The 25727-nt window shown below is 36.4% G+C and overlaps 1 protein-coding gene across 8 annotated transcripts in view; it reads left to right on the top strand.

The window, feature by feature from the left end:
- The window catches only part of LOC117161302 (lachesin), a 303026-nt gene that overhangs the window by 241011 nt on the left and 36288 nt on the right, over positions 1–25727 (top strand). For all 8 annotated transcript variants that reach the window (XR_013058629.1, XR_013058630.1, XM_076619269.1 and 5 more), the window contains 2 exons: positions 1294–1511; positions 4393–4468. Coding sequence is in view for 6 of the 8 variants with exons in the window: in XM_076619269.1 (XP_076475384.1) it covers positions 1294–1511; positions 4393–4468 (294 nt within the window). In the remaining 2 variants the exon portion in view is untranslated. The remainder of the gene's footprint in view (positions 1–1293; positions 1512–4392; positions 4469–25727) is intronic.

Raw genomic sequence — 25727 nt, 5'->3', positions numbered from 1 at the left:
TTTTAACTAATTTTTGGCTTCGATTATAGCCTTACGACTACGCTTTAAAAATAGTACAGTTCTTTTTTTAGGTTGGAAAACAAACGAAAGAACAAAATAAACAGGTAACGTGTAATATTTAAAAACGCAATCGTTTGTCGCAGCTGCAGCGTATCGATGTTTCACATTCATTCGATGAACGCTGCTTATGAAATAAATGTTCGATTTCACGTCAGTAAAGTTAATACGCTGTTACGACACGTAACAGATTCCACCATTAGAAACAACAATCCATCACGGTGTTGTAAAGCAGCAAAAAATGGCTCGCTTCCCTTTTGTTCCTTTAATTCAAGGAACTTTATCGAATTTCCATAAAATATCACCGGCATCCGTCTTCATTCTTTTTCGTGGAGAACCAGGGCCGTATTCAACACGAGAATGCGGTCGAAACGTTGACGCACATTTTCAACCGCGGCACCGCCGTTGTTCGAGCCCGTTGTCTTTAATCGAGCATCTTGACGCTAATTTGCTCTTAATTGCTCGACGCCCGCGGCGCGTAGATCAAAACTTAATGGGAGAGTCGAGAGAGAAAGAGAGGAAGAAAGCGAGCGCGAGCTTGATGAATGAAAAAAGAAAAGTTACAGTAAGGAGGGCAAGTCGGGGTAAGAAACAGTTTGAAAACGAAAAAGATATACTAACGGGCAAAATCAAGTTTTCCCTCAGAAAAAAATTAGACAGTTAGATAGTTAATTTATCGTAATGAGTTACATTTTACATTTTTTGTAGAGGTTTATAACTAGAGGATATTTAAAGTAGGGTATTCTTGAAATATACTTCTACAGTAGAAAGATTTAAATTATCTATCATATGATACGAAAATATTAAATAATGTCATGAAAATGTTTGTCTTCTCGTTGATAAAAAGCTAAATTTATTTATTCAGAAAATAGGTAACAGACGATTCCGACAGAACATTTAATTATTCAACAATTCCCGATATTTAATTAGACAGACGATCCTGGTTTATTTACTGTGGATATCTGGTACGTTATTTGTGGTCGTATCATAATAAACTTATTTAAAGGTATGAAATATAAAAAGCTTCCAATCGTTAAAAAAAGAGTTTCATTGATCCTGTAACCGCTTTGTTCCCGTCTCATAAGAGCGTGATCGAGTCGGGGAGCGCTTAGACGCGTGTTCGACAAACTCAAGCCAAGATTTATAGACGTGGACTGGTTATCGATCGCGAACTCCTGCTTGTATCGCTAGTAATTGGAACATTTATGAGCCAATCAATCACTTTTCTCGTTGCAGTCCCTCCTATGCTGTGGATACCGCACCAATTGGTTGGTGCACCCTCGGACCATACGGTTACACTGGAATGCCACACAGAGGCTCATCCGACTTCTTTGAATTACTGGACTAGGGAGGATGGCCTGATGATTCAGGGGAGCAAGAAGTACAAGACTACTTCGACGCCGGAGAAACCCTCGTACAAGACGCATATGACGCTTACGATATACGATTTGCAGGTAAGAACAGATTTCATTGTCCATCTTTTGTATCGACATTTCGGTATCCGTAAATAGTAAAATAATTTCGAAAAATAGTTGACAAAAATTCTTCGATAAATAAATATGATAAATAGTCAAATTTGTATCAACTATACTATACCGTAAAGGAATCAAGCTTAAACTCCATACTTTAGTACGCGAGGAACGTTCGTTAATAATTAAGTAAAGTAGTTCACGCAGCAGACAAGACTTATTAGCCATGCAAATGTTCTTACGGTAACATTTATTAATCATGATTTGCGAATAAATCATTATGACATTTCATGAATAAGCTACACTTATTTACTCACATTATTTATGTGGGTTCAGGAGGTCTGTGGTAATATAATGTTAAAGAAGGAAGAGGAGAAGAAAATTGAAGGAACAAGAAAAAGAAGATACTTTATCCAAATTAGATTCGTCATTGAAGTTATCTGTCAGTATATCTATTTCATAGTTAGATGCCAGGTATGGACTAAGTTAGAAAACGTACTAGTATAAAAGCGACGACAATTGAAAATTTTTGGAAAACTGCGACATTGTCGTACATTTAATAAATTGATTACCAACACATATTCTAAAAAATATAGGTAATGTATTTTTCGATAAAATTTTACAAAAATTAATAATACGACACCAATTAATTTATTGGAAATACAAAAAGATATTACGAAAATTTGATGAAATAAAACCATAATGGCAGAAGTTTCGTTAGACGCATGCGGATCATTAGCTTTGTTCATATTCTTGGACCGACTACTATTCTGTATAATAAAATGAATGAGAGCCAGAGATGGAATACTGTTCTCCATTATTTCCATTACTTCTGTTATTATTATTTTTCTACTTTTCTAAAAAATATGGAATAATTCTTCCAATTAGTCTGGTTCTCTGATAAACAATTATACTTTTTAATTATTATAAATATACTTTTAATGAAATATCACAGCGTCAAAATTAATACACTAACACATAAACACAGCATTTCATAGAAAAATTTGCAATTCTATTTTCTCGGGTAATCGTTTCAATCTCCATTCATCGCGTCCCGTCAAAGAATCGAGGAAGCAAAAGCGAATGCTCACCGATTGTTGAACTTCAGCCGATGTCTTTTAATTATTTTAATATCGTTTTCTCGTCGATGGATCGGAAGCGAATCGTTACTCTTCGATGAAACAAAAATCCCAATGTATCGACGCGAAAAATTACCGATTGAATTGCAACATCTGGCAAAGACAATTCGTTTGTCGTGTTCGCTGAAACATGTCTCGAAGCGACGCGTCGAAAATCGTTTTCCAAGGTTGAAATAAAATCATCTCTTGAACGCTGAATTCATCGAAACAAAATTTATCCGCTTATTTCTCGAGTAAGAATAAAGATAATTTAACGGGACTAAAAATATAAAGTAACGATTTTAAATAGAAATCGCGTATCGATTATTCTAAAATTGTGCATAAAGGTATAGGCTGAAATCGATCATCATTAATATTATTGAGATATAACTCGACAATGAACTAATTTTCCCTGCTAATTTTGCATCTTTTTATTTTAGTGCAATTAGGTAGGTACGTATATCACATGGCAGGTTGGTTCTTTCTTTTTGGGTGTTTGTTCGTTTGTTTGCGATACAAATATTCTTTTATTCTCCGGTGTTCCCTGAATTAAGAATTCCTATTTTTCCGTTTTTTCTTAAATAACATGGAACAAAGATCGTGTGGTCTTTTTCCCTTGTTAAGTAATTTCTTGCCGTATTTTTTCTCGCACCGGTTGGTTATTCATGTATAATAAACAGCCGAGAAATCGATATTTTTCTTGCAAGAACATCTTAATTTTCATAGCCTATTAAATGTAATTATTGTTGTTATTAGCCATCGTTATTAACTTTTTATATTTTTTGAGAATCGTGTTTCGAGAGGTATTTACACGAGTCATTTGTTTAACAAAGATATGCAATTCTTTTGTGAAAATATAGTTGCACTACAAATGTGTTCACGAAAAAAAAAAAAAAAATACATAAAAAGTTTTCCTTCGTCACATCCTCAGCCAAGCAAAAAATACTTCCCTTGTTACATATACAGGGTATTAAAAAATAAATGTGTAAAACTTCATGGAAGTATAGTACTGACTGGAAGGAGTAAAAGACATTTAATCAACACGAAACTTAAAATTAATTTTTTCGAAACAATTTTTTTATAATGATGACGAAACTTCCAGTACCGCGATGCCTCTTTTGCAAAAACGAGCAGAAATTTTCAAGATTGTCTTTTTGTGAAATACTCTGAAGATTAGCTTCGATTCCAGAGGAAAATGCTCACCTACGGAACTCTGCCTTTAGTCGGCATGAAGAGCCGCGAAGCCAACAGGTGATATTTGAAAAGTTTCGTGATATCTCACGAAATTTATTCCTAGATTATTTTCGTACATGTAGAGGATATCCTTAAGATAATCGTGTAAAAGAGAAATTTCTTCATGTCATCAGAATGACAGAATATAATATGTTCTTCTTCCTATCATTTTTTATCTTCTTTGTTGCATTTTAAGAGCATCGTCAAACATTTTTATCTAATTCTAACACTTTTATCCTACTTCTATACTTGCACAAAAATCTGACTCATCAAACGTCGCAAAACATCATTGTGCATAAGGTAAGCACAACATAAGAAAAATGAAAATGCGAGCAAATATAATCGGATCGATTGATATATTCATCTAACATACATTTCTTACCTCTATCGTTCGTTTTCACATAACATTTTTTCGGATTTTGTCAAATAACTGACTATTGTGTAAACACAACTTTGGTTAAAAGCCAACTCTGATCGACGCTTGATTCTGACGTTGTTACTATTCTGTTTTTCAGGAGGAGGATTACGGTAGCTACAAGTGCGTCGCGAAAAATCCACGTGGAGAGACCGACGGCACAATTCGTTTGTACAGTAAGTGTCGTTTGTTTACTCGCATTTTAAAATATCCCGCGGGAACGTTTGTCGAGCTAATGACGGATCGTTGCGGTGAGCATACCAGTGGTTCGCAAACAAGATACAATTTTGTCAGCTCTCCGTGTAAAGAATTTTTAGGTTATCTCTGCTATTTCGTATACCAAATAATCCTAATTAAATATTATTTATTTTTCCTACTTACTCGTATAGCAATTTTTAAATTTCCTTCTTTTCGTAATTAAAGCGTTTTATTCCTTGACATATAGCCAAATTTTGCTTTCTTCATTAGAACAATTACACCGTATATTTGTTGATATCATTTCGTTCATCGAATTTCAAACGAGTACCTCATACTTTTGATCCAAATACATGATTGATATTTAACTTCTTATAAAAGTTATTTCCATAAATTGCTGAATGTTTAAATGTGGTCTGTAAAATTTCGTGCTGTATCATATTGGAGATTGTAAAGTACAAAGGGATAACAAAAATTGAGAAGCACTGGTGTACAGTCGTTCTGCAAGGTGTTTACAAAGTAGACGAAGACGAGACGAGAGGAGACATACTATTTACAGAGACACGCTGAGCGATTGGTTGCAGAACGTCCCTCGGTCAAAACGTTCGGTCCTAAATCGGATTTCACTAATTCGGGTTTCCTCGGCAAATATATACACGCAATTAATTAACCACCCTAGAAACCTCGAGGATCGCTTTTGCGGCGACCTATTAATCCGTGATTAAATCGTTCGCGAAATCACGCGGAAGCACCACTATTCTTGACTACCGCACAGTTACACCATTAGATTTGAGATACCGAATGATTACAACTGATTTTCGTGATCGAGAAACTTTATTCAGAACCGCTTTTAATAGAAAAACCAATTTTCCCGAAAAATACTATTTTTTTTAAAGAAAGTTCATATTTTCTTATTAGCGATAGAATACGTAAAATGTAAATTATCGTGGAACATTTGAATAAGTAGGTATATTAAATACCAAATTGAGCAAAGCAATTTGGAAGACAACGAGGAATTAGAGACAAAACACTGATATTACAAAACCTAGCAAAACTTGTCACGAAATCCTTACTTTTCTATTTATTTACCGTTGCACTATCTAGCACTGGAATTAGGTAACCATCATCGGAAATTGTGGAAATAGTGTATCTTCAATTTTACCGCGCAGCTTCTTCTGAAATGGCGCGTATATCTTGCCTAATATATGCATATGACATAAAGAGCCGATGGAGAAATGGGCAGTCGCTGTGCAAACGTGAACGCCACGTACGAACACGTGCGCTCGGAAGGATGATTTCGGTGTGTTCAACCGGTATCTCCAACGAGAGGGGGTGAGAAAGAGCGAGGAGGCCGCTTTCCATTAGTATGCATCGGTTTTTCGCATTAGCGACATTCAAATGAAGCGAACGTTTAGCATAAAAGGCTACCGGCAAGAAAAAGGCTGCCAGTGATCCCTGCAGGCGATTACCTCTGTCCAACCGGATGAAAGCGGTCCGGATTCGTGGAAATCCGTGGCTGCGTAGTTAGTTCCTCTCGTGAACCCACGAGCTTGTCCATCAAACATTTCCAACGTGCCCACAAAGATGTGAAAGGAAGGTGTACAATTTCGACAAAGTTAAAGGGAATTTCATCTTTCGTCACCTACTCGTTTTATAGTTATTGCTAAACCTCGTCGATTGTTCTATAAATTTTAGATTCACATATTTTTAGCTTACAGATTATTTTAAGTATTACTCCTTTCCTAACATACCAAGCATATTCAAACAATCGGGATATCAGTTTCTCTAGTTTCCTGTTACAAAACAGACGAGTTCGTCTTTTTCACTTGGCTGCGGGGCTAATAATGACCGCGACCTAATTATTGCAACAGCCACAAGCCTACAATATACAAAGGTCAATAGGAAACTGATCAATATATCGGTAACAACAATAATCCATCCGGTGAACTAGCTAATGTTATTTGAATATGAACAACAGCAATATTAAGTGCCATTTGATCAGGGAAGGCGTATATGCGTTCAGTCTTTGACCATAGATCTCTATGTTAGCATCGCCAACTATATGTATTCCAAGTGGTCGACTCGACACAATATAGGTGTAGTTGTAATTTTGAATTATTGTGTTATGTGATAGAAGGGACGCTGAAATTAGCTCGCCGTTGAAAACCACGTCGAACAATCGAATGCGTTATAGGACCATGTTCGAGAATCGTCACTGATTATTAGCAGTTATTGGACGCACAAGCTTAGTTGATTAAATATCGTAGAAAGGCCATTAGGGACACTCGTACGTATAATCTAATAACGTAGGGATATCAGAACAATGATATCGATATTCTATAACACTCGCTGTTAATCACTTTAACGTCTAAATAGGATTTCTAGAACAATATCATATTCAAAATAAACAGTAGGAGAAGATGCCGTGCTTCGAATCTTATATTTCAAACCATTGCATTAAATTTAGATACATCGTTGCCTTCTACCCTGTCTAGAGAGTCGATATTTTTAAATATATGGCATAGTTGACCCATAAAATGTATCGCAAGTTTCATTATAATAGAGAGATATAAACAGAAAGTAGAAGACAACTAAAAATAGTAAAAAGAAGAATTAAATGAACCATATTCCGATCACTGAGAGAATTAAGTTAGACCATCTGACAGCACAACGCCTGACAGGTGTTAGACCAACATCGACATATTCACAAGTATCGTCCATATAACGGTACAGTACTAATACAACAACGTTCAGCTGTCCACGCATCGGCAGCGCGTGAGTCCATATTCCCAATATTCCCCACATTAATAAAAATCTCGAAATTTACAATCCAAGAATTGACTATAATAGCATTGTTACTTGATAAGCAAGAAGATGACAAAAAACGGAAGTTAGTAGAAAAGTTTGAAATTAAGAAAAGACGAAGGTAAATTTCATGTACTATATAAAAAAAGTTACGCCCATTGAAAAACTGACAGTATATTCAAGGTAAATACAAGACTATAAAATTTTATTTATAGTATACAAATTTTATAGATTTTAAAATAGAAATATTACTTTCTTTATCTTTTTCTACTCGGTGTTTATCTATCTCTCCTAATTCAATATGTGATACTGTTAAAACAATTTGTTTCTTTGTTATTGCTCTAATTCGAGATGATAGCTTTTTTACAGTTGTTGCTATACTTAAAAAAATGTATCTATTTCATCTAAACCACTATTTTTTCCCTTTTTCCTTCTAGTAGATATTGCATTAAAATTGCTGATGTCGAATCTGAATTATTTTTTTTGTGTTTTATTTTATCAATTTTGTTTGATCCATCCTATTCGTCACCAACGCAGTATCAGCAGTGAATTCTCAGTTGTCAACGTGCGAGCAGCATACAAATGGCATACGATCGTTCCATGACCAGCAAAACATCCATGTTACTATCGATAAGGAGAAGTGTCGATACTGTGCTGTTGTCGTTAGGTGAACGCACTTCTATTAAAATACATATGTTAAATAATGTGAATATGTCGATATTGAGTTTCATGCCGTTCAGCCGTTATGATATTAGACGGGCTATGTACTTTAAAGCGAAAGTTCAAGTAAAGTTTTAATGTCGAATATTAAACATCGGATGCGCGGCTAAGTTGCACAGGTTTCTGAGAGTGTAATTTGGCAGCTATATAAAGCAGAGGTAATCAAAATAAAATTTTGGAAAAAAAGAGAATAAGAGATACGTTTGTAGCGAAACCTTAATTTCGTCCGAGTGGAGTGTGAATGCATACGCAAAAATAACTTTGCTAGATAAAAAGAAAAAGAAGAAAGGAGCTAAAGGAGGAGGAAATAAAACAAGCGTAAATATAGCGTCGGTATATACCAGAGAGAAATTCTCAGCGTGTTCCTGGAAATTGCTTTCTAATTGGCGAGATTTTTAAAAGTCACACAATAGCTCAGAGAGTTTTTGCCCTCTGGATACGAATATTACTTACTAATTGGCCGCTTTCACGAAACAAAGGGGTATAAAGGTATTATTCCTTGGGGTTGGCAAACACCACACCAACCTGTTCGTAATTATTCAGACTTAGTTGTCTAAATTCTTCCCTTGATTATTCTGTCGTGTTTTCATTTGGTTCCGTCTCACGCTTATAATTCGGAGTATCTTTTCATGCAATAAAGTTCAATTTCGCCTTTTATTGTTTTCCCTTTGCATTATCCTCTCTTTCAGTGGCGATTATATGCGAAGTATAATGCTTAGGAAACGACAACGCATAAAGAATATTAATATCCATATTACCAATTTTTTAATAGACTATCCGCAACGTCATTCTTACGAAGAAATTGTAATTGACGTGTCGGATTACTATAACAAATTTCCATTCGTTAAAAAATTCCAAGTTAGTACATATAAAATATATATTTATAAAATTTATTAAATTCTTAATTGAAAATCACGAATAGAGAAAAAGAAGAAGAATGATAACGGAAACAATAATATCTTTTCGTACCTTACTACTCCGACAAGACCTTTCGTCTATCTTCCGCGGTCCTGTCCTTCACGAGGAGATCGATCTTCCTTCTTGAAACATCGGCCACAAAGAGATACCGAGACTCGAAAGGAATTCGAATTCATTCCGTTTGTGGTAGAGGGAGTAAAATAACCTTGCCGGAACCCATGGGAGTCCCAAAAGGGGTGCTCGTTTCCCCGCGAACGTTGAACGAGGACAGGTCGAACAGGTTTCAAACGAGTAGAATGAAGGCAGACGTAAGAACAACACCGACACATACGATGGTAAATACATCTAAGGAAAAAGACTGTAAAATGGAAGGAAACGAAAGAAGGAAAAGCGATAGAAAGTAAAGGAAATCAACGAAGAGAAAGAAAGAAGGAAATGCAAAAAAGGAGGGAAGAACGAAGGGAGAAAAGGTCGGCTCGATGGACAAAGGGGGCCGAAATTAAGTGGTAGAAGTCAGAGATATGTCAGACGAGTTTTATTAAGCGGCATAAAAAAGAGATTTGTAATCTAACTGAGAGGGAGAGTTTGCTACTACCGTAGCCAAGGGTGAAATTCTGGTTGCAGGATCTGCCTTTGGTGGGGATACTGTATGGGGTGAACACCAGGAGAGACGTAGTGGAGGAGAAGACGAACGAAGAGCAGGAGGTCGTAGAGATATGAATTTATTATTAAGGACCGCCTAAGGGACAAAGTACCCCTGTTTCTTGATAAGCAACCATCCCGTTCGTTCCACCCCATCCCCTCCCCCGTTCCTTTCTCTTGAGTTCGCATCCCTTCCTACGAGCTGCGATCTCTCACTTTTTCTGACGCGCAACTTCTCCTTTTCCATCGTTCGCAGGAAAAGCCGGAGCACGGCTAATTTATTCCATAGTCGAGTCAAACTGCTATTTGTGAGGGTGGAGGAAGCATAGTGGAGGAAGGACGAAGGAAGGGAGGGCCGCTGCAGGCTGCTGCAACGAACAAAACTTGCGGCCGTGTTGCGGATAGCAACAATATCGTATTCATTCGGCTGTCGGCTTCTTCTTCCTCTTTCTTCTTTCGTGTTTTCTCTTTCTCTTTTCCTTCGACTTCGTTCTCACCGCCGTACCGCACCGTCTGCTTTCCCTTCAAACTCCAAGCTTCGTATACATAATGCAACGCTTCTTCCTCTTTGGCCTCCGACTGAGACGGGGATTTAATTGTCGGTCGTTAGACAGCCTTCCCATAGGCATTTATAGCGTTGATTCCATTCCCTGCCTTATCACCAACCATCTCACCTCCTTATTAATTGCATGAAGCTACGCTTCGGCCTTGAAACGTCTCTGAGATTAGTCCAGGCGTTAACTCTGAATTTTTTAATTCCTCCAACTCGCGAAACTTCCGACGCGTCTATTTGTTCGAAGAAGAAGGCAAAGGCTCTACTTAGTAGGTAGTTTTCGAATGGTTTCCTGACTTTAAATGTGAACATTTTCATTTCTGTTAAGAACAACTTTTTAATCAATTATGCATGGCTGAGTGTCGTATTTGAGAAATCAGAGAAATTAACTTTGAGTTTTGAATTTTGCAATTCTTTCAGATTTGCGAGGAAGAAATATTTGTGAATTTTTATTTGGGATAAAGAATGTTCCGTAACTTTGATTAGCAATGGTTCAAATTTGTTTTTTATATTTCACGCAGCTGCTTGTTTTAACATATATTACGTATATTTGCAGTTTTAATCTCACATGTGACATTAAATCTTCCTCTTCGACCAACGTTCCGACTATTAACATTTTTTGCACCGCACCTATTTACCCAACGTCAAATTAGCCGTTTCTTTAGTAAATTATAAAAGCAAATTACAACGCTGATAAAATATTCGCGAAAAATTTTTGCCCGTGCATCATCATGATGCACGAGGACGAAAAAAGTTTTGTCGCGAAAAATGATAAAAAATCGTTATCGATGTTTGTTTTGAAAATGCAAAGCACTTGCTAAATACTTTATATTGGTACTTGAAAATAATGCAATACTTTAATATGGCAGTATTACTACTGGTACAGGAATAGGTATTGTTCTAGTTATGGGCTATTATTTCGAGTAAGGTGAATATCAAATGGCGTATCGAATCGAAATCAATATTCATCGTCAAGAAGTATTTCGTTTGATGTATTTCTGCGATGAACACCATTATAGATGTATCTGATAGGTACAGTAACTATTAATTACCCGTATTAATTATGCTAATCCTAACACGCTATCGTAGAACGTATATTGCATCACCGTACGCCGTACAGATCGTGTATTAATTGGTGTTATATTAGGATGAAAAATTAATGTTCTAAACTATCGTAAAATTCATTAATTTTTCCTTATTTCATCAGGCTCTAGATACGCGTGAATAAAAAAAAGTTACTTATTTATATTTGCTTATATTCTGCAAAATACTTATATTACTGTATATTATATTATACGTGCTATATAAAACATATTAAAATATCTTAAACTCTTGGAAGAAATTTAATGTCACGTAGTGAAATCATAATTCTCTAATAATTATTCCAATGAATGTAAATGAACATTATTTTGTAATATAATCTGCAAGGTACAACAGTTTGATTCCGCAAGAAACTCCATTTTGTAATATAATCTGTCGATACCTAACAGCAGGATCAGGTTCAATATTTATTCACAAATTTGAATACTGCTATGAGTTCGAACAATCATCGTCGTTTCTCCGCTCGAATAACGTGATTTATACAGGCCGTTCACCTCAACCATCGCCATAATGTTTCACATTTCAAACAAAAATTCTACGGAAATATTCATTAATCCTTATTCATTAATCCTCGAGCTATTAAGATGATTGAAATAGTCAAACAATTCCTACTACCGGTTTCAGGATAAAACAATCGCGAAGATCATCGTTCTCCCAACGATTTCTTAATTCGCCTAAGGGGTTGGAGAGCTAATTTCATTTCAGCTAGTAATCTGTCCATCATAATTTTCACGTTAAACTACTTTCTGTGTAAACGGAATGCTACTCGGTGCCTGTGGAATTGGTCGCTTGAGTTGTCATTCCGAGACAAACTTGGAGAAAACTTACCGCTTCCAATCATCTAGTTGATTAACATCCAATCCTGTGACAAGAGAACAGGTAACATTAATTTTATGCGGTAATTCTGGCAAGGTATTTCCACAAATATCTGCTCAAATTATTTCTGCGTCAAATATTATACAAGGTGGTTGGTAACTGGTGGTACAAGCGGAAAGGGGGTGATTCTACGCGAAAAAAGAAGTCGAAAAAGTAGAATAAAAATTTTTCGTTTGAGGCTTTATTTTCGAGAAAATCGACTTTGAATGTTCGCTCGGTACGCGTGCGGTACGTTGTAACGGATCTCACTGTAGATCGTTGTCTCGATGGAAAAATTTAAAAAAAAGAAAAAAAAATTTTTATTCTACATTTTCGACTTCTTTTTTAGCGTAGAATCACCCCCTTTCCGCTTGTACCACCAGTTATCAACCACCCTGTATATATAATATATATATATGTCGGGTTCACATTATGATTAGGGTTAGAAGCATGTAACGAATCTTCATTTGGATTAGACATTGTTGTTATGCAATAGAGGAGATATTTACTAGTACAAATATGATTATTAGTACAAGTGTTGATATTGCAGAATTGACAAGTAACCGCGGTGATTAAACACTAATGACAATGGTCTTAGATTCGATAACGAATCCGCGGTCAACGGGATAACAAATGTACTTTCTTCCAAAGTCTAAGTCAGACTCGATTTACATGTCTACGGTACAAGTATTACTAAACTAGCTCTTTGTTAAAATGTAAAAATATTCACCGAGCGTAAAGACGCTATGTAACTCGCTAATCAGACCTCACGAGAGAGAATGACTTTCCGTCACGATGATGCTGCAGAGGAAAACTATGATGGGGTGTGTCTAAGGACACAGGATCATCGGATTCATCGAGGAAAACCTTCGTTCGGAAAGTGAGGGAAATAGACGTTCCTGTTAATTGGTTAATTCCTATGTTGGTGGTTAAAGAAGGATGCTAACCGCCTTTGAGAGAAAGTTGTTAGGAGGAAGCGTCCTTCGTGAAAAAAATAGATTTCCCCTATTTTCCTGCCTGTTTGAAGGATTTTAGTTAACTAAATCTTAAGATTTGTAACGGGTCCTCAGGCTAGTTGAACATGTACTGTGGAGATGCGTCTACATCTGGTAATCATCTTACCCGAAGAATAGGATCTGCGTGTGGCGATCCACAGGACAGAAACCGTTGGAATTATTACTGTCGAGTGCCGCTACAACTATTTCTTTTTAAGTAGAGCTATACCATTACTCCATACTTTTGTTAGGCAAAGCGTTCATCCCTTGACCGCGGCTACGTTCGGCGACTGGTTATCGCCTCGAGCCCAAGCCCATTATCACAAATCTCGAACAAATACAATCGGATTGAATGAACTGCTTAATTACGACTATGGTAGAATCTAGATTAAAGTGTTAAGGGGTTTTCCCAAAATTCCAAAGGGAATTCCAAATGAATTCGGTGTCCTTTCATCTTTGACGTATATAATATTATAATATATAATATATTATAAATTTATAAAAAGAAATTACAAAAATTATAATTCGGATAGAGAATACGTTTCGTAGCAGACAGAGCTATCGATCACTGGCAACCACAAGATTTTATTAAAAACAAAAAAGGAAAGAGCAGGATCCCTATCTACTTAATGCATCTATCCCAACTACCAAAGGTAAAGAGGAGAAAAGGAAAAGAAGAATACAAGAAAAAGGAGAGAAAACGGAAAACGAGAAAATCTGCAGGAAGAAGAAAATTCGTTTAAGAGAGGAAAATCGTTCAACGTAGAGTTAATACGTCGCGATCAATTATTCGGTAAGCCTCGCGCGGTCGGTCTCGATTAATTGAAGAAAAACACGAAACGGTTATCGGGCGTTTAAAAATTTAGCGGAAATTTCTCTGAGATTTTCATTTCGGTCCGAGGGTCCCGCTAATGAATTCTTTATCGTGATACGCGGGCAAACAGCTTCCCCGAAGGCTCTTTTACGCAGCGATATCGAACCGTTCGCGGCTTTAATTACGAATTGATCACGGTCTTTCCTTAACTTGCCAGACAACGACAACCTCACTGACGAAGACGACAATTGCAACACGTCTTTTGTGCTACCTCTGCGGACGTGTAAGAATTTGTACTGGCTTCTCGCGTGCTCGAAACTTGCGCGACTAATTTCCAAACTTTTAACTTGATCTGTAGATTTCGATTCGATAAATTATTTAGGAAAATCATATTCGCACTCGGGCGCTGTTTCTCGTTTGTTATTTATGCGGAAAATATAAATTTCGTGGTTGGAATTCGCATAATGATGAAAAAAAGGTAATCTAAATCTTATCTCCTAAAAATTGTAAATAGGCATTAATCGTCGGCTACCAAAGCCGCATAGATTTTAACCCATATTGTAAATAAACCAATAGCAAAATACTGACATTCGCGGACGACACAGCTGTACTAGTCAGACACACTAACCCAGAAACAGCAGTCAAATTACTACAAGAACATGTCACAAAAATAGAAAAGTGGCTGCAAGATAAACAAATAAACGCAAACCCCGATAAATGTAACCATATTACATTCACACTGCGAAAACAGATACCACCAAACATCCTACTGAACGGCACGCACATACCGCAAACAAGGTAAGTCAAATACCGGGACTCCACTTAGAAACACAACTCACATGGAAACAGCATACTAAATCAATAATAGACAAAATACAGACAACAAGGAGACAGATGCATTGGCTAACAAGTCGAAAATCTAAATTAAACATAGAACATAAATTAAAAATATACAAAACGATCATGAAACCAATCTGGACGTACGGAATACCACTATGGGGGATAGTAGCAATGAGCCATATAAACAAAATAGAGATAGTACAAGCTAAAATTCTTAGAACAATAGTAAACGCCCCATGGTACATTAGAAACGAGGACATACGGAAGGACATGGGAATACCAACGGTCAAAGAGAAAATTAGCAGATACGCAGGAAAATACAAAAAAGAATAGGAAAACACCCAAACCGACTAGCTGCGGAAACGATCAACACCTCAAACATGGATAGAAGACTGAAAAGGAAACACCCAGCAGACTTCACAGAGGACACAACCTAACAAACACGAAGATGGTATCCCGCTGGGGGTAGCCACCCACACGATAATCAAACAGCCAAAAAAATCTAGCAAATGTCCAAACTGGACAAATTGTGAATGTAAATAACTAAATAAAAAAAAAAGAAACCTCCAACATGGATAGAAAACTGAAAAGGAAACACCCAGCAGACTTCACAAAGGACACAACCTAACAAACACGAAGGTGGTATCCCGCTGGATGTAGCCACTCACATGATAATCAAACAGCTAAAAAATTCTGACAAATGTCCAAACTGGACAAATTGTGAATGTAAAGAATTAAATAAAAAAAAATATTGTAAATAATGCGTATCGGATTTGTAATCTGAGAAACATGCGAGCTTCTTCTTTTTCTCTCGATATTTTACTCTTCGACAATTTGCAATGAGAAGACTTTATCTTCAGAGAGGAAAAGAATTTGTGTGCGTCCATTAGTATCTATTGAACTATCGACAAAAAAAGAGATATTTTAAAGAGCTCAATATGAAAAGAAGCATTCGCGATGATTGAAGAAACAGGACAGCCAGGGAATCAAAGTTGTGCTTTCGATAGTCTTACAAATGAAGATGATTTTGATATACAGTTATCACCCGATGAAAGTACTACATCATGCTGTAGCAATGTTGAGGCTGAGTTACAAGACATGCAAAACGATGTGTTTTCTATAAAATCAACGATTTTGACGAACAAATTGAAATGATGAAAATTCATGTAAGAGATCGAATTATAACTAGATACACGTGGAAATATATTGCTCTCAACAAAAATTAAATGCAAATTACATCGCGTAATGGCGAATTAACTACCAAAAGAGAAAATATTACATCGATAGAAGCTTCCATCTTTTTATCAATGATGAAATTATTGATATAATTGTCAAATATACAAATTAGAAAGCAGAAGTTTATAGTACGATATCAAATAAGAAATGGAAACCTATAGACCGCACCGAAATCAATACATTTTTTGGAGTTTTATTGACTATAGTTAGATTCGGGAAATTTGGAGAAAATTCGCATCATTTATGGAGTCATTTTTATGACAAATTTACATGGCTGCAATGTCGCGAGATCGGTTCAGAGAAATTGTACGCTTTATGCGTTTTGATGATATGAATATTCGAAAAGAAAGAAAAGCTACGGACAAGTTAGCACCGCTTAGAGCCATAACAGACATTTTTGTGGCAAATTGTCGTGACTTGTTTGACGCAAGAAATGTCGGCACGATTGATAAACAATTAGTAAATTTCTACGAAAGATGTCCATTCAAAGTGTACATGCGTAGTTGAGTTATAGATATTGTGTAATGCGAAAACATTTGTGCAACTTAGATGTTTAGGAAAAAGTGATGAAAAGGAAACGAAAGTTCTGCAGAAAAGAATCAAGGACAACGTATTGTGAGATAGTTGTCCGATTTCTGGAAACAATCAGCAGTCGACCAATTGCAAACGACGATTTCTTCACAGATATTACTCTAACAGAAGAATTGTTACAAAAAAAATTTTTCTTGTTGGTACGGTGCATAAAAATAGAAAAGATTTACTGAAATAATTTACTTGCATGTATTCAACGCAGCAATATTCATCTAAATTTGTATTTGCACAGAATCTTACATTTGTATCACATATTCCTGAATCCAGAAAATCTGTCGTTCTTCTTTTCACATTACATAATGATCTCAGCTTTTCTGAACTAGAAAGTTGTTATAAACCAGAAATTATTTCATTTTATAAGGCAACAAAAAGTGATAGATTAGACGCATTAGACAAGATAATTAACGAATATTCGTATCGAAGATGTATACGTTGACCATTGTCATTATTTATGAATTTTACCGACCTGGCGACATATAAGGCATTCGTTTTATGATTGATCAAATATCCTTCGTGGAAAAGTCCTATATCAATAAAAAAAATAAGAAGAATATTTTTGGAAATATTAGGATGTGAATTGTATGGCGATAATATAGAATGGCATATTACAGCATTGGAAAATCGGCAGATAGCATTTCATAAGCACGTTATAAATTCAATCGAAGCAACTGTAAGAGGAATAACTCTTAGATGAAAATGTTGCTGCAAGTTGTTCCAGGAAACGATGTAGGTGTTACATCTGTGTAAAAAAAGGAAATACATATAGTATAGCACATGTTCACGATATACATATAAATTACATGCAATAAACATATCAAAAATGCTATGTTTAAATTACCAACCAGTCACAAAGAACTAAAAAGAACTAAGTCGAGATTTAATCGACAAAGCGCTCAATATACGCGATGATTTTGCATACACGAGAGCGTCGCAAAACTTCTTCAATCGAGTGGTAATAGCGCGATTACCCTTCGAGCAATATCAGCGAAGGTCCCGTGGAAAGTTCTCTCTTATTGTCACTGGAGAGAAGACGCCGTAATTTAATGTCACTATTGCTTTCTTCCGGAAGACAGATACGAAGTTCTTCCATTCTGTGGTGGTCGACGAGTACGGCAATCTGAGACCGACAGCCGCGACACAAAGGGGTTGGAACGCCACCAAGAAGATCACCGAAAGAAAAGTGACGGGGACAGAGGATGCATAAACGGCTTTTTAATTTAGCTAAAATATTGTCGAGCGTTCTGCTTTCGAATGCGTAACCTCTTGGGAACTGCGATTCGACATCGCGACGTAATTAAAGATCGGAGAAGGGAGAAGCTCGTAATAACGAGAGCTTCTCATAAACTCGACACTGTATCATCGTTGTATCTTTCCACCGACGAACTCGTCTATACTTTTTAATCCGTTCCTCTTTCGTTAAAATCACTGCATGAGTATTTTTCATCCACCTTGTCACCGCTTTTACTCTTTTGCCATGTAGAGCTTCGGCTTCCTCGCAAATGAATCAATTAAGAATAATAAGGGAGATTACGCGGCAAATTAATTACTCGCTTTCGTACCCTTCCTATTCGGTGATCGAAGAGTTTCAAGGTTTTCGAGGGGAATCGTTTATAGAGACCAGTTTCCCATTAATTGGGAAAGATATTGCTTCGTTTAAAACTCGCGCCTTTGCATTTAGCCAAACATCCAGTCAATCTTTTGAGATATTCTCTAACTTTCCTTAAAATTAATAAATTGATTCCACTATACTTTTTGTCTTTAGGAATATTACGCAATGATACATTACACAGTACATTGTCTTCGGAAATAATTTAATCTTCTTATCTGATCTTCTTCTTATCTTATCTGAGATTTGTACTTCAAAATTTTAAGCTCGTAGAACACTGCACGTATAAAAAGCTTAAATAAAACAAAAAAAAAAAAAAATGTCCACGAAACTCGAAAACCAGTAACGAAATTGGTATATCCAGTTAGCTTCTCAATTTTCTAACATAATGTAATCATGGAGTTTTCGGTAAACTTTCCTTTCGAACAACTCAAAGCTTTATTTGAAAATTTTAATTCGGGCGCCTGCTTGATGAATTTTTCATCCTTCATTTACGGATTTCTTTTCTTTTTTCAATCAATCACCCGCGGGGACGAATATGGCCGTGTGCATAACGTATGGAAAAAGAAGAACAATTTCCCGTCCTCGAACTCACGATTGAATTTTTAATTTTCCGGTTTCCCGTCGCAGGATGCATTTCCTTCTTCCTTTATCTCCCTTTTCCTTTTTTCCTTTTTTTAAACATTTTTCATATTCACCGGAACAACGAATTATTGCAGGACAGGGAACATGGACAGTTTGGAAATTTTAATTATCCTGAAATATGGGATATTCGTAGAGTATACGGGAATATATTTTTGAAGGGAAGATTAAAGACGACGAAGGACCGGGTGCACCTGTACTTTTCTTTCGCCGATTTTTGTCTCTTTAGCGTGCAAATTAGACCGACTATTTTTTTAAATAGGTCCACGCTTCCTCGCGGTTGAATTAATTGCGGCCCACGGACGTTGCTTCGTTAGTACCGTGGAAAGTAAATTCGTTAAATATCTCGTTCTCGCGGCAGCGTTGTTGCGCCACCGCAAAATACGTGAACATCGCTGATGTATTTTCTGCCGCAGCTTCGTGTAAAAATGTTGGATTAAGGTGTGCTCCACGGAAGGATACCGTAAAAACTTTACGTCGTAATTATTGATTTTTTAATTGTCCTTTCTTCTCTTTTTCGTTAAATACCTAATTATATGTATTCGAAATGTTTAATACCAACGTGAAAGTGGAGATATGAATTTTGCGAAAGACGAATAAATATTTTTAACAAGTGAAGAATATAATTCATATTTCATTTGTCAATATTACGATATGAAATTTACGTTAACAAGATCCTGATTTAATATCTTCGATAGATTTATCGTATTTTTGTCGATTCCACATTGTGCTAATTTATCTGCTTGTGTAATACTATAAATTCATTAATATTCACGATTGGTAGTTTACTATTCGCGATGGAGTTTTGGTTTCATTAATATTAAACAACGCCGCAAGTACATAATTATTAAGCGATGAATTAATTAAAGGTAGATTATTATGATCGTGATTATGTTATTTATTATGCTATTCGATAATTAACAGCATATTTTCTGTTAGAGCAATTTTACCCATCATTGTTAACTGATTTGCTCTATCAAGTACAGTTCGTTTAAAAATCAAACGAAATAAAACATTTAAAGTTGTATAGATTTGTTTGAGAAGTGAAACTCTGACTGACTTAATAGACCTTGTTAACCTAGACCTTGTCAAACTGTAAGAAAAAAAATGCTGTCATAAAAGTACAAGTCTGATAGGTTAGAATAAACAAGATGACAAAAGGAATACACTCGTCTGATCGGCTCGATAAAGATCAATCCAAACAAAACCCGAAGAGACTCGATGTATTGCCGGAGCAGCCGTTCCAGAAAGCGATTTCGATTTACAACCATCGAAGCCTGTGCATCGGTACAGCCGATAAAGCAGCACCGAAACGTACGTGGTCCGTAAATCCACTAGACTATCGCATCGTCTCGAATTCGAACGTCGAAGAGAAAAGCGACGCGAGAACAAAAACCAACAAGAAACCAACGAAACAACGCAATATCAAAATTATGCGATAAATCGTAAATAATCTCTACCGCTTCACATGATGAAAAATCATTTAATAAAGAAATCAACACAAAACAATACAGATAAAAGGAAAGAAAAGGGTACGGGATAAAACAATAGCCAAAGCAGGATGAAAAAGGAAAACGGAAGAAGGAAGATCGTTTCGGGACGCATTAATTTAAGAAACAGTTTCCGGTGTCCTATCGTAAGCTGCCCTGAGGAATTCGAACTGAAAGTCTGCGGGGGTTACTGGCCGCTTGAGGAACGACTTTTAGAATCGACTTTCCTACCGGAGAGACGAGAAGTTTGGCAATTTCCTGGGGCTAATCTGCCGGTCGGTCAGCATTGAGATGCTGCGGGGTTACAGGTCGAACAGTTGGAAACCAGCGGGGCCAGGGGGCACTGTCTGAAACGTGGTTGGACCCATGGACCAGCAACCACTCAAAGTGGACCCATGAATTATACAAGCGACTCTACGCTTTTCCGTTCTTATGTTTTCTTCTCTCTCTTCTTTCTTTGTTCCTCTTTCTTCTTCTATCTTTCATACTTCTCTTTATTATCGTTCTCCTTCGATCTCACCTTCTCACGCTGCTTTTTTGTTTGTTCTACTTCCTCTTCCTTTTCGTCTCTTTCTATCTTTAATCCTGGTAATCGTTGGTGTACCTTGCCCTTCATTCGCACCAGCTAGCATTGTCTCCGATTGTTAATGGTAGGAAAGACACCAGAGGGAATAGAATGAGGTCGAAGAAGTCTCCTGGGACATCGAGAAAGAGACGTGGTTGCGTGCCAGAGACGACTCGATCTCACCCGTCGTCGTTGTCGACGTCCGACGACCCCCTTCGTGATTGAGCGCTCGCACCAATAAACGTCGCGGTTGATCAGCTCCCGTGTTTGAGTGGCTTTTAATTAGACCGGATAGCTCCAGCTCTTCTGGCTTTAATGAGCTGCTCGATGCCTTGGCCGAGAGGGAGAGAAGATTTTTGTACGCCACGTGCGCACGCACCGTTCATTGCTTCCTTCCTCATCGTGCGACGTTCTTGTGTTTTGTTTAATTGTAAATGAGACCTGCTCCTACTTTTGTAGTCACGAGAGCTTATTTGTCTTTAAGGCAAAATCTTATAGTTACATATAATTTACATTAGTACATTAGTGTTCGTGCGTATGTACGATAAGCTGAAGAATTTTATGTAAATCAAGAAGAGATTTTACAAATGAAATTGTTTTTGTAAGGTTATGACGAATATAAAAAAAATTTCGATCAGCGGTTATTATCTGAAGAATTATCTGAAGACATACTGAGAACCAGTTATCGCACAAAGAAATTAAAGAAATCACTTAAACTGAATTTTGATTCGAGGAAATGTGGAGATAAAGGACGATAAGAAAAAAGTTTCCGAAGGGTGAGGAAAGCGAGTTTTAATTAGAGTGGATATAGCAATAATGAGTTTTAATGAATGGAGATAAAGATTTTATCGAATTCTTTGATATTTCATTCAGACACCAACTTCGATTCCTTTCCCGTTTCCTATAAAAATCTTTATCTTCTCGAAGGTTATAAATAATAAAGTGTAAGGTTATTATTTGTATTCGACATATGGTCAGATTTATTCTTTCAGGTATATTAAATTTCACACAAAGAAAAATAGGTGCACTGATAAATATTTCTATCGATAAAGCTATGCGATACGATTGTCAGTTAAATTTACGAAAAATTATAATTTCGATTCCATTTTTATTAAAAACGAAACCTAAGTCATCTTACGATCTGGGATGAGTAAATAAAAACGGATCAAATTTCGACGGATCTAGTGGATCGAAAGCTCAATTGTCGTTTCTTCGAAAGCGTCGTCGCAAAGGATCTTATGGAAATATTTTCTCCTCTCTCCCCGCGAGAATCTTCCTCTTAACGGGACTGCTTCTGCACCCTCTTTAATCATATTACCGAACGTACAGACATATTTCCATTTTTCGAGCAGCTCAGTGCCAATTGGTCCAGCCACTACCTTTCCGAACCTTTTTTTCCTTTAACCCATCTATCTTGACCTCGCAGTTCTTTCCTTTCATTATCGAGTTTTCACATTCGTCGTATTATTGCGACTTCAACTCAGATATTTCGGAGAAAGATTATATTGGCAAGCTGTACAGATCTTTATATTCTTATTTAAGATTTTGGACAATTATTATGAGTTATATTTATGATGTATGAGGCAAACCTACTATTAATACAAAGAGTAACATGCAGACACGAAATTTTATTATTTTTTTAATTATCGAAAAATGGCCATACATTTTGATATCACGAAGTATTGAAACAAAGAATAGAATAGGAAAAGTGCTAAAAAGTCGACGCGTGAAGATTGAGCGAAACAAGTTTCTGCAGGGGCGATCGATGCAATTACGCAACTTTCTAGAATGTAATTAATTTTCTCACCTCGTTCCCCTTTCCCGTTTCATTGTCTTTAAAATCCTTGGATCCAAAGATCTACGAGTCTTTTTCGTTCCCTGGATTCAATTGCTCGTCTCTTGTTATACGCGAAAAGAAAAAAATTAATATACCTTAATTATATATATATATGTAATTATCATACAATAGTCTTTCAATTATTCGCTTATAGATTTGTATCAATAGCATTTAAAGTTAAGATGAAAGAATGAAAAAAGAATGAATTCTAAATGCCATTAAACATTGAACATCATTCACATTCATAAGTATGAAAACAACAAAGTAGGAATTTTTCTCATGTTGAGATTCATTTATTATGTAAACGTTACATTAAAAAACTCGAGGACAAAAGCAAACGGTTTCTCAATAAAATTTGAAGCGTAAACCTGTTTCGTTGTTTGCGGTTCTCCGTATTTGATGAAATATGAAGTCACGGTTGAAAAGGATAGTATCGAAATGAAGGCGATTTGAGGATAACAGAGTCAGAACAAACCCGATAATAAAATTGCGCTTTTGAGCAACAATTGCAGCGAATTAAGGACCTCTTTTTTACTATATGAAAAAGGATTATTTTAAATTTATTCTGTACTTCGAATCGTGTATCATCAAATGTATTTGTGTAAGTTTCTTTATTTTATTCTTCCCGTTATACGGCACAGCTTAATCATTCTGATAACTTGTAACTTATAATTTATAAAATTGTACTAATAATAGTACAATAGTTCGATTACGCGAAGGAATTTAGCTGAACAAAATCAAAATTTCCAGCAAAGCAATAACTTCCCTGTGACATCGTAAATGATAAAAGGAGATGTCAAAACAAGCAACGCTTCCTCTTTAACATGCGCGCGGAGAAAGCTGGAACGAAAGAGGTACGCGAGCCATGATTCAACCCGAGGCGTATCCGAAGTTTAACAACCAGCCGCTGTTTCCTCAACATGTCGAGTCTCCTATAACGTCACAAAAATTATGAATCCAAATTCATTGCGCAAACTTGCTCGAAATCGGAATAACATTTCTACGAACTGTGCGTTCGTGGTTCTGTCATTTACTACCGTCAAAGATCTCGTTTTCTCCAACTTCAATCCATGCAGGAATTCATTTTTCCAAATTAGTCTCTCATTGTTCTATTCCCTAGCGTGTTCCCCCTTTCTGTCTTTTTCTGTTTGTGAGTCACATTGCATACTCGTCAAACTTATTCACCGACAAAGTTGTCGAGATGCAGCTCTATAAAAGGTGCATATCTATTCTTTAAAATGCCTAGCATCAAAATTCCAATTGCAGCATAATAATGTAGGAATGTTATATTATAAGTTTATAGAAAACAGTATGATAAATACTGTGAAATCGAATATAATACTGCATTTTGCGTATTCGTTTCTCACTAATTCTACGACACAACAACACAACGAACTTCACACAACCACGATAAATTCAACTCTGACAGCATTTTCCATACTAATTTTTCCCTTAACATACCTTGGTAACGCTCATAACACTCCTTGACAACATTAACATATCTTGACAACGCTAATAAACAATTACCCCTCACGCCACGTCCTTCCCTGACGTCACACTATCCCACAATAATTGTCTTATAATAGTTGCGCTTTATTAATCTGTATATAATACTAAAAATATTATCGTGCTATGCAATCATTGGCGACTTATCGGTACATCGACGTATGGCAAAATTCTACGAGAAGACGACAACTGAACCACAACGACATGTCTAGACAGCGGCGGATATTGTGCCATGGTAGTTTTCGTAATTGTTGTTTCGAATGAGTTCAAACGATCGCTCGACTCATCTTGTTCTTCTTCGTACGTTAACTTACAACCTTTCTCCTTTTCACATGGTGAGACAAAGAAATTTAGTCGTCTTTGCTCATCTCGATCACCCTTCCTAGCAATTCCTAAAATTACGCTGCTGTTTGTGCACGTTTCGTTGCACGCCGACCATGAGTATCGATTCCCCGGTTGTCTCTGTAATAGCTCTTAACGGCTGTTTTGTAATTTCGTAAATCGCAAACGTCTGCCTTTTGTCTTCACGCAAGTATTCGCTACGATAATTTTGGTAATTTTGTGGTATTGGAACGGTTTAGTGATCGAGTGAAATTAGTTGACGACTGTTTTATTTTAACGTAAAATTTCTTAACAAACTGTACAAGAGTTAAAGAGTAATACAAAATATACTTTGATTTTACATAATTCGAATATTATTCCCTAAGGAAAATATTCATTTTTTAAAGAGACATTACATTTTTCTTTCTGTTTTTATATCTCTCGCTAAAAAATTGTCCGATATAATATAACAGATTTCTTTCAAGCAAAGTTTCTTGTAGGTCTACAGCTTTCTTGACATTCGCTGTGAGCTCGGAGTGCGTACATGGTGTTAAGTAACCATAACGAGTAATTATTTCAGCATAAATTACAACTTGCTGCTACGGACGTTTGAATCTGAAACCTTGACGTCTAATTTAGTAATTAACCTGTTACGTTTCCCATACAGCCAGCATGAATTTTCCAGCAGGCTTCGCCGCCGGAAACAATTTCGATTAAATAAAAAATCTTATAACGCAGAGATCCATCGAATGATAATTGTGAATATGATATATTCGTACGTTATGTACGGATACACGATATGAATATGATAATTACAGTTTAATGTTGCGAACAAAATACAAGAAATGTTTAATATAAAGTTTGCAACCATTATCGATCGAATCACAGGTTTCCTTACTCTCTCATTAAAATCCTGACCTGGTTTGAAAACTCTATATACGCTCAAATGAATTAATTTCATTCTTCTGTCTTGCATCTCCCCTTTCCATTTCTCTCCAGACACTTTGTTACTTTTCTGTTCATTGCCGCAAATATTCGCTGCGAAGCTTCGAGTGATTTCAGCTCGTATTCTACCCGGACATATTTATACAAATTTGTTGTATACGTCAGAAATCCTACCTAATCTAAATTGTCAGCTAAAAATTTGTACCAGGCAATTTTTGCCGTGTCAATCACTTTGGTTAAGCAGGACTAATAACTCGA

Source organism: Bombus vancouverensis, chromosome 6 (assembly GCF_051014615.1).
Source record: "Bombus vancouverensis nearcticus chromosome 6, iyBomVanc1_principal, whole genome shotgun sequence".
Lineage (NCBI taxonomy): Eukaryota > Metazoa > Arthropoda > Insecta > Hymenoptera > Apidae > Bombus > Bombus vancouverensis.
Note: the sequence above shows the minus strand (reverse complement) of the source record. Positions and strands in the feature narration are given on the sequence as shown.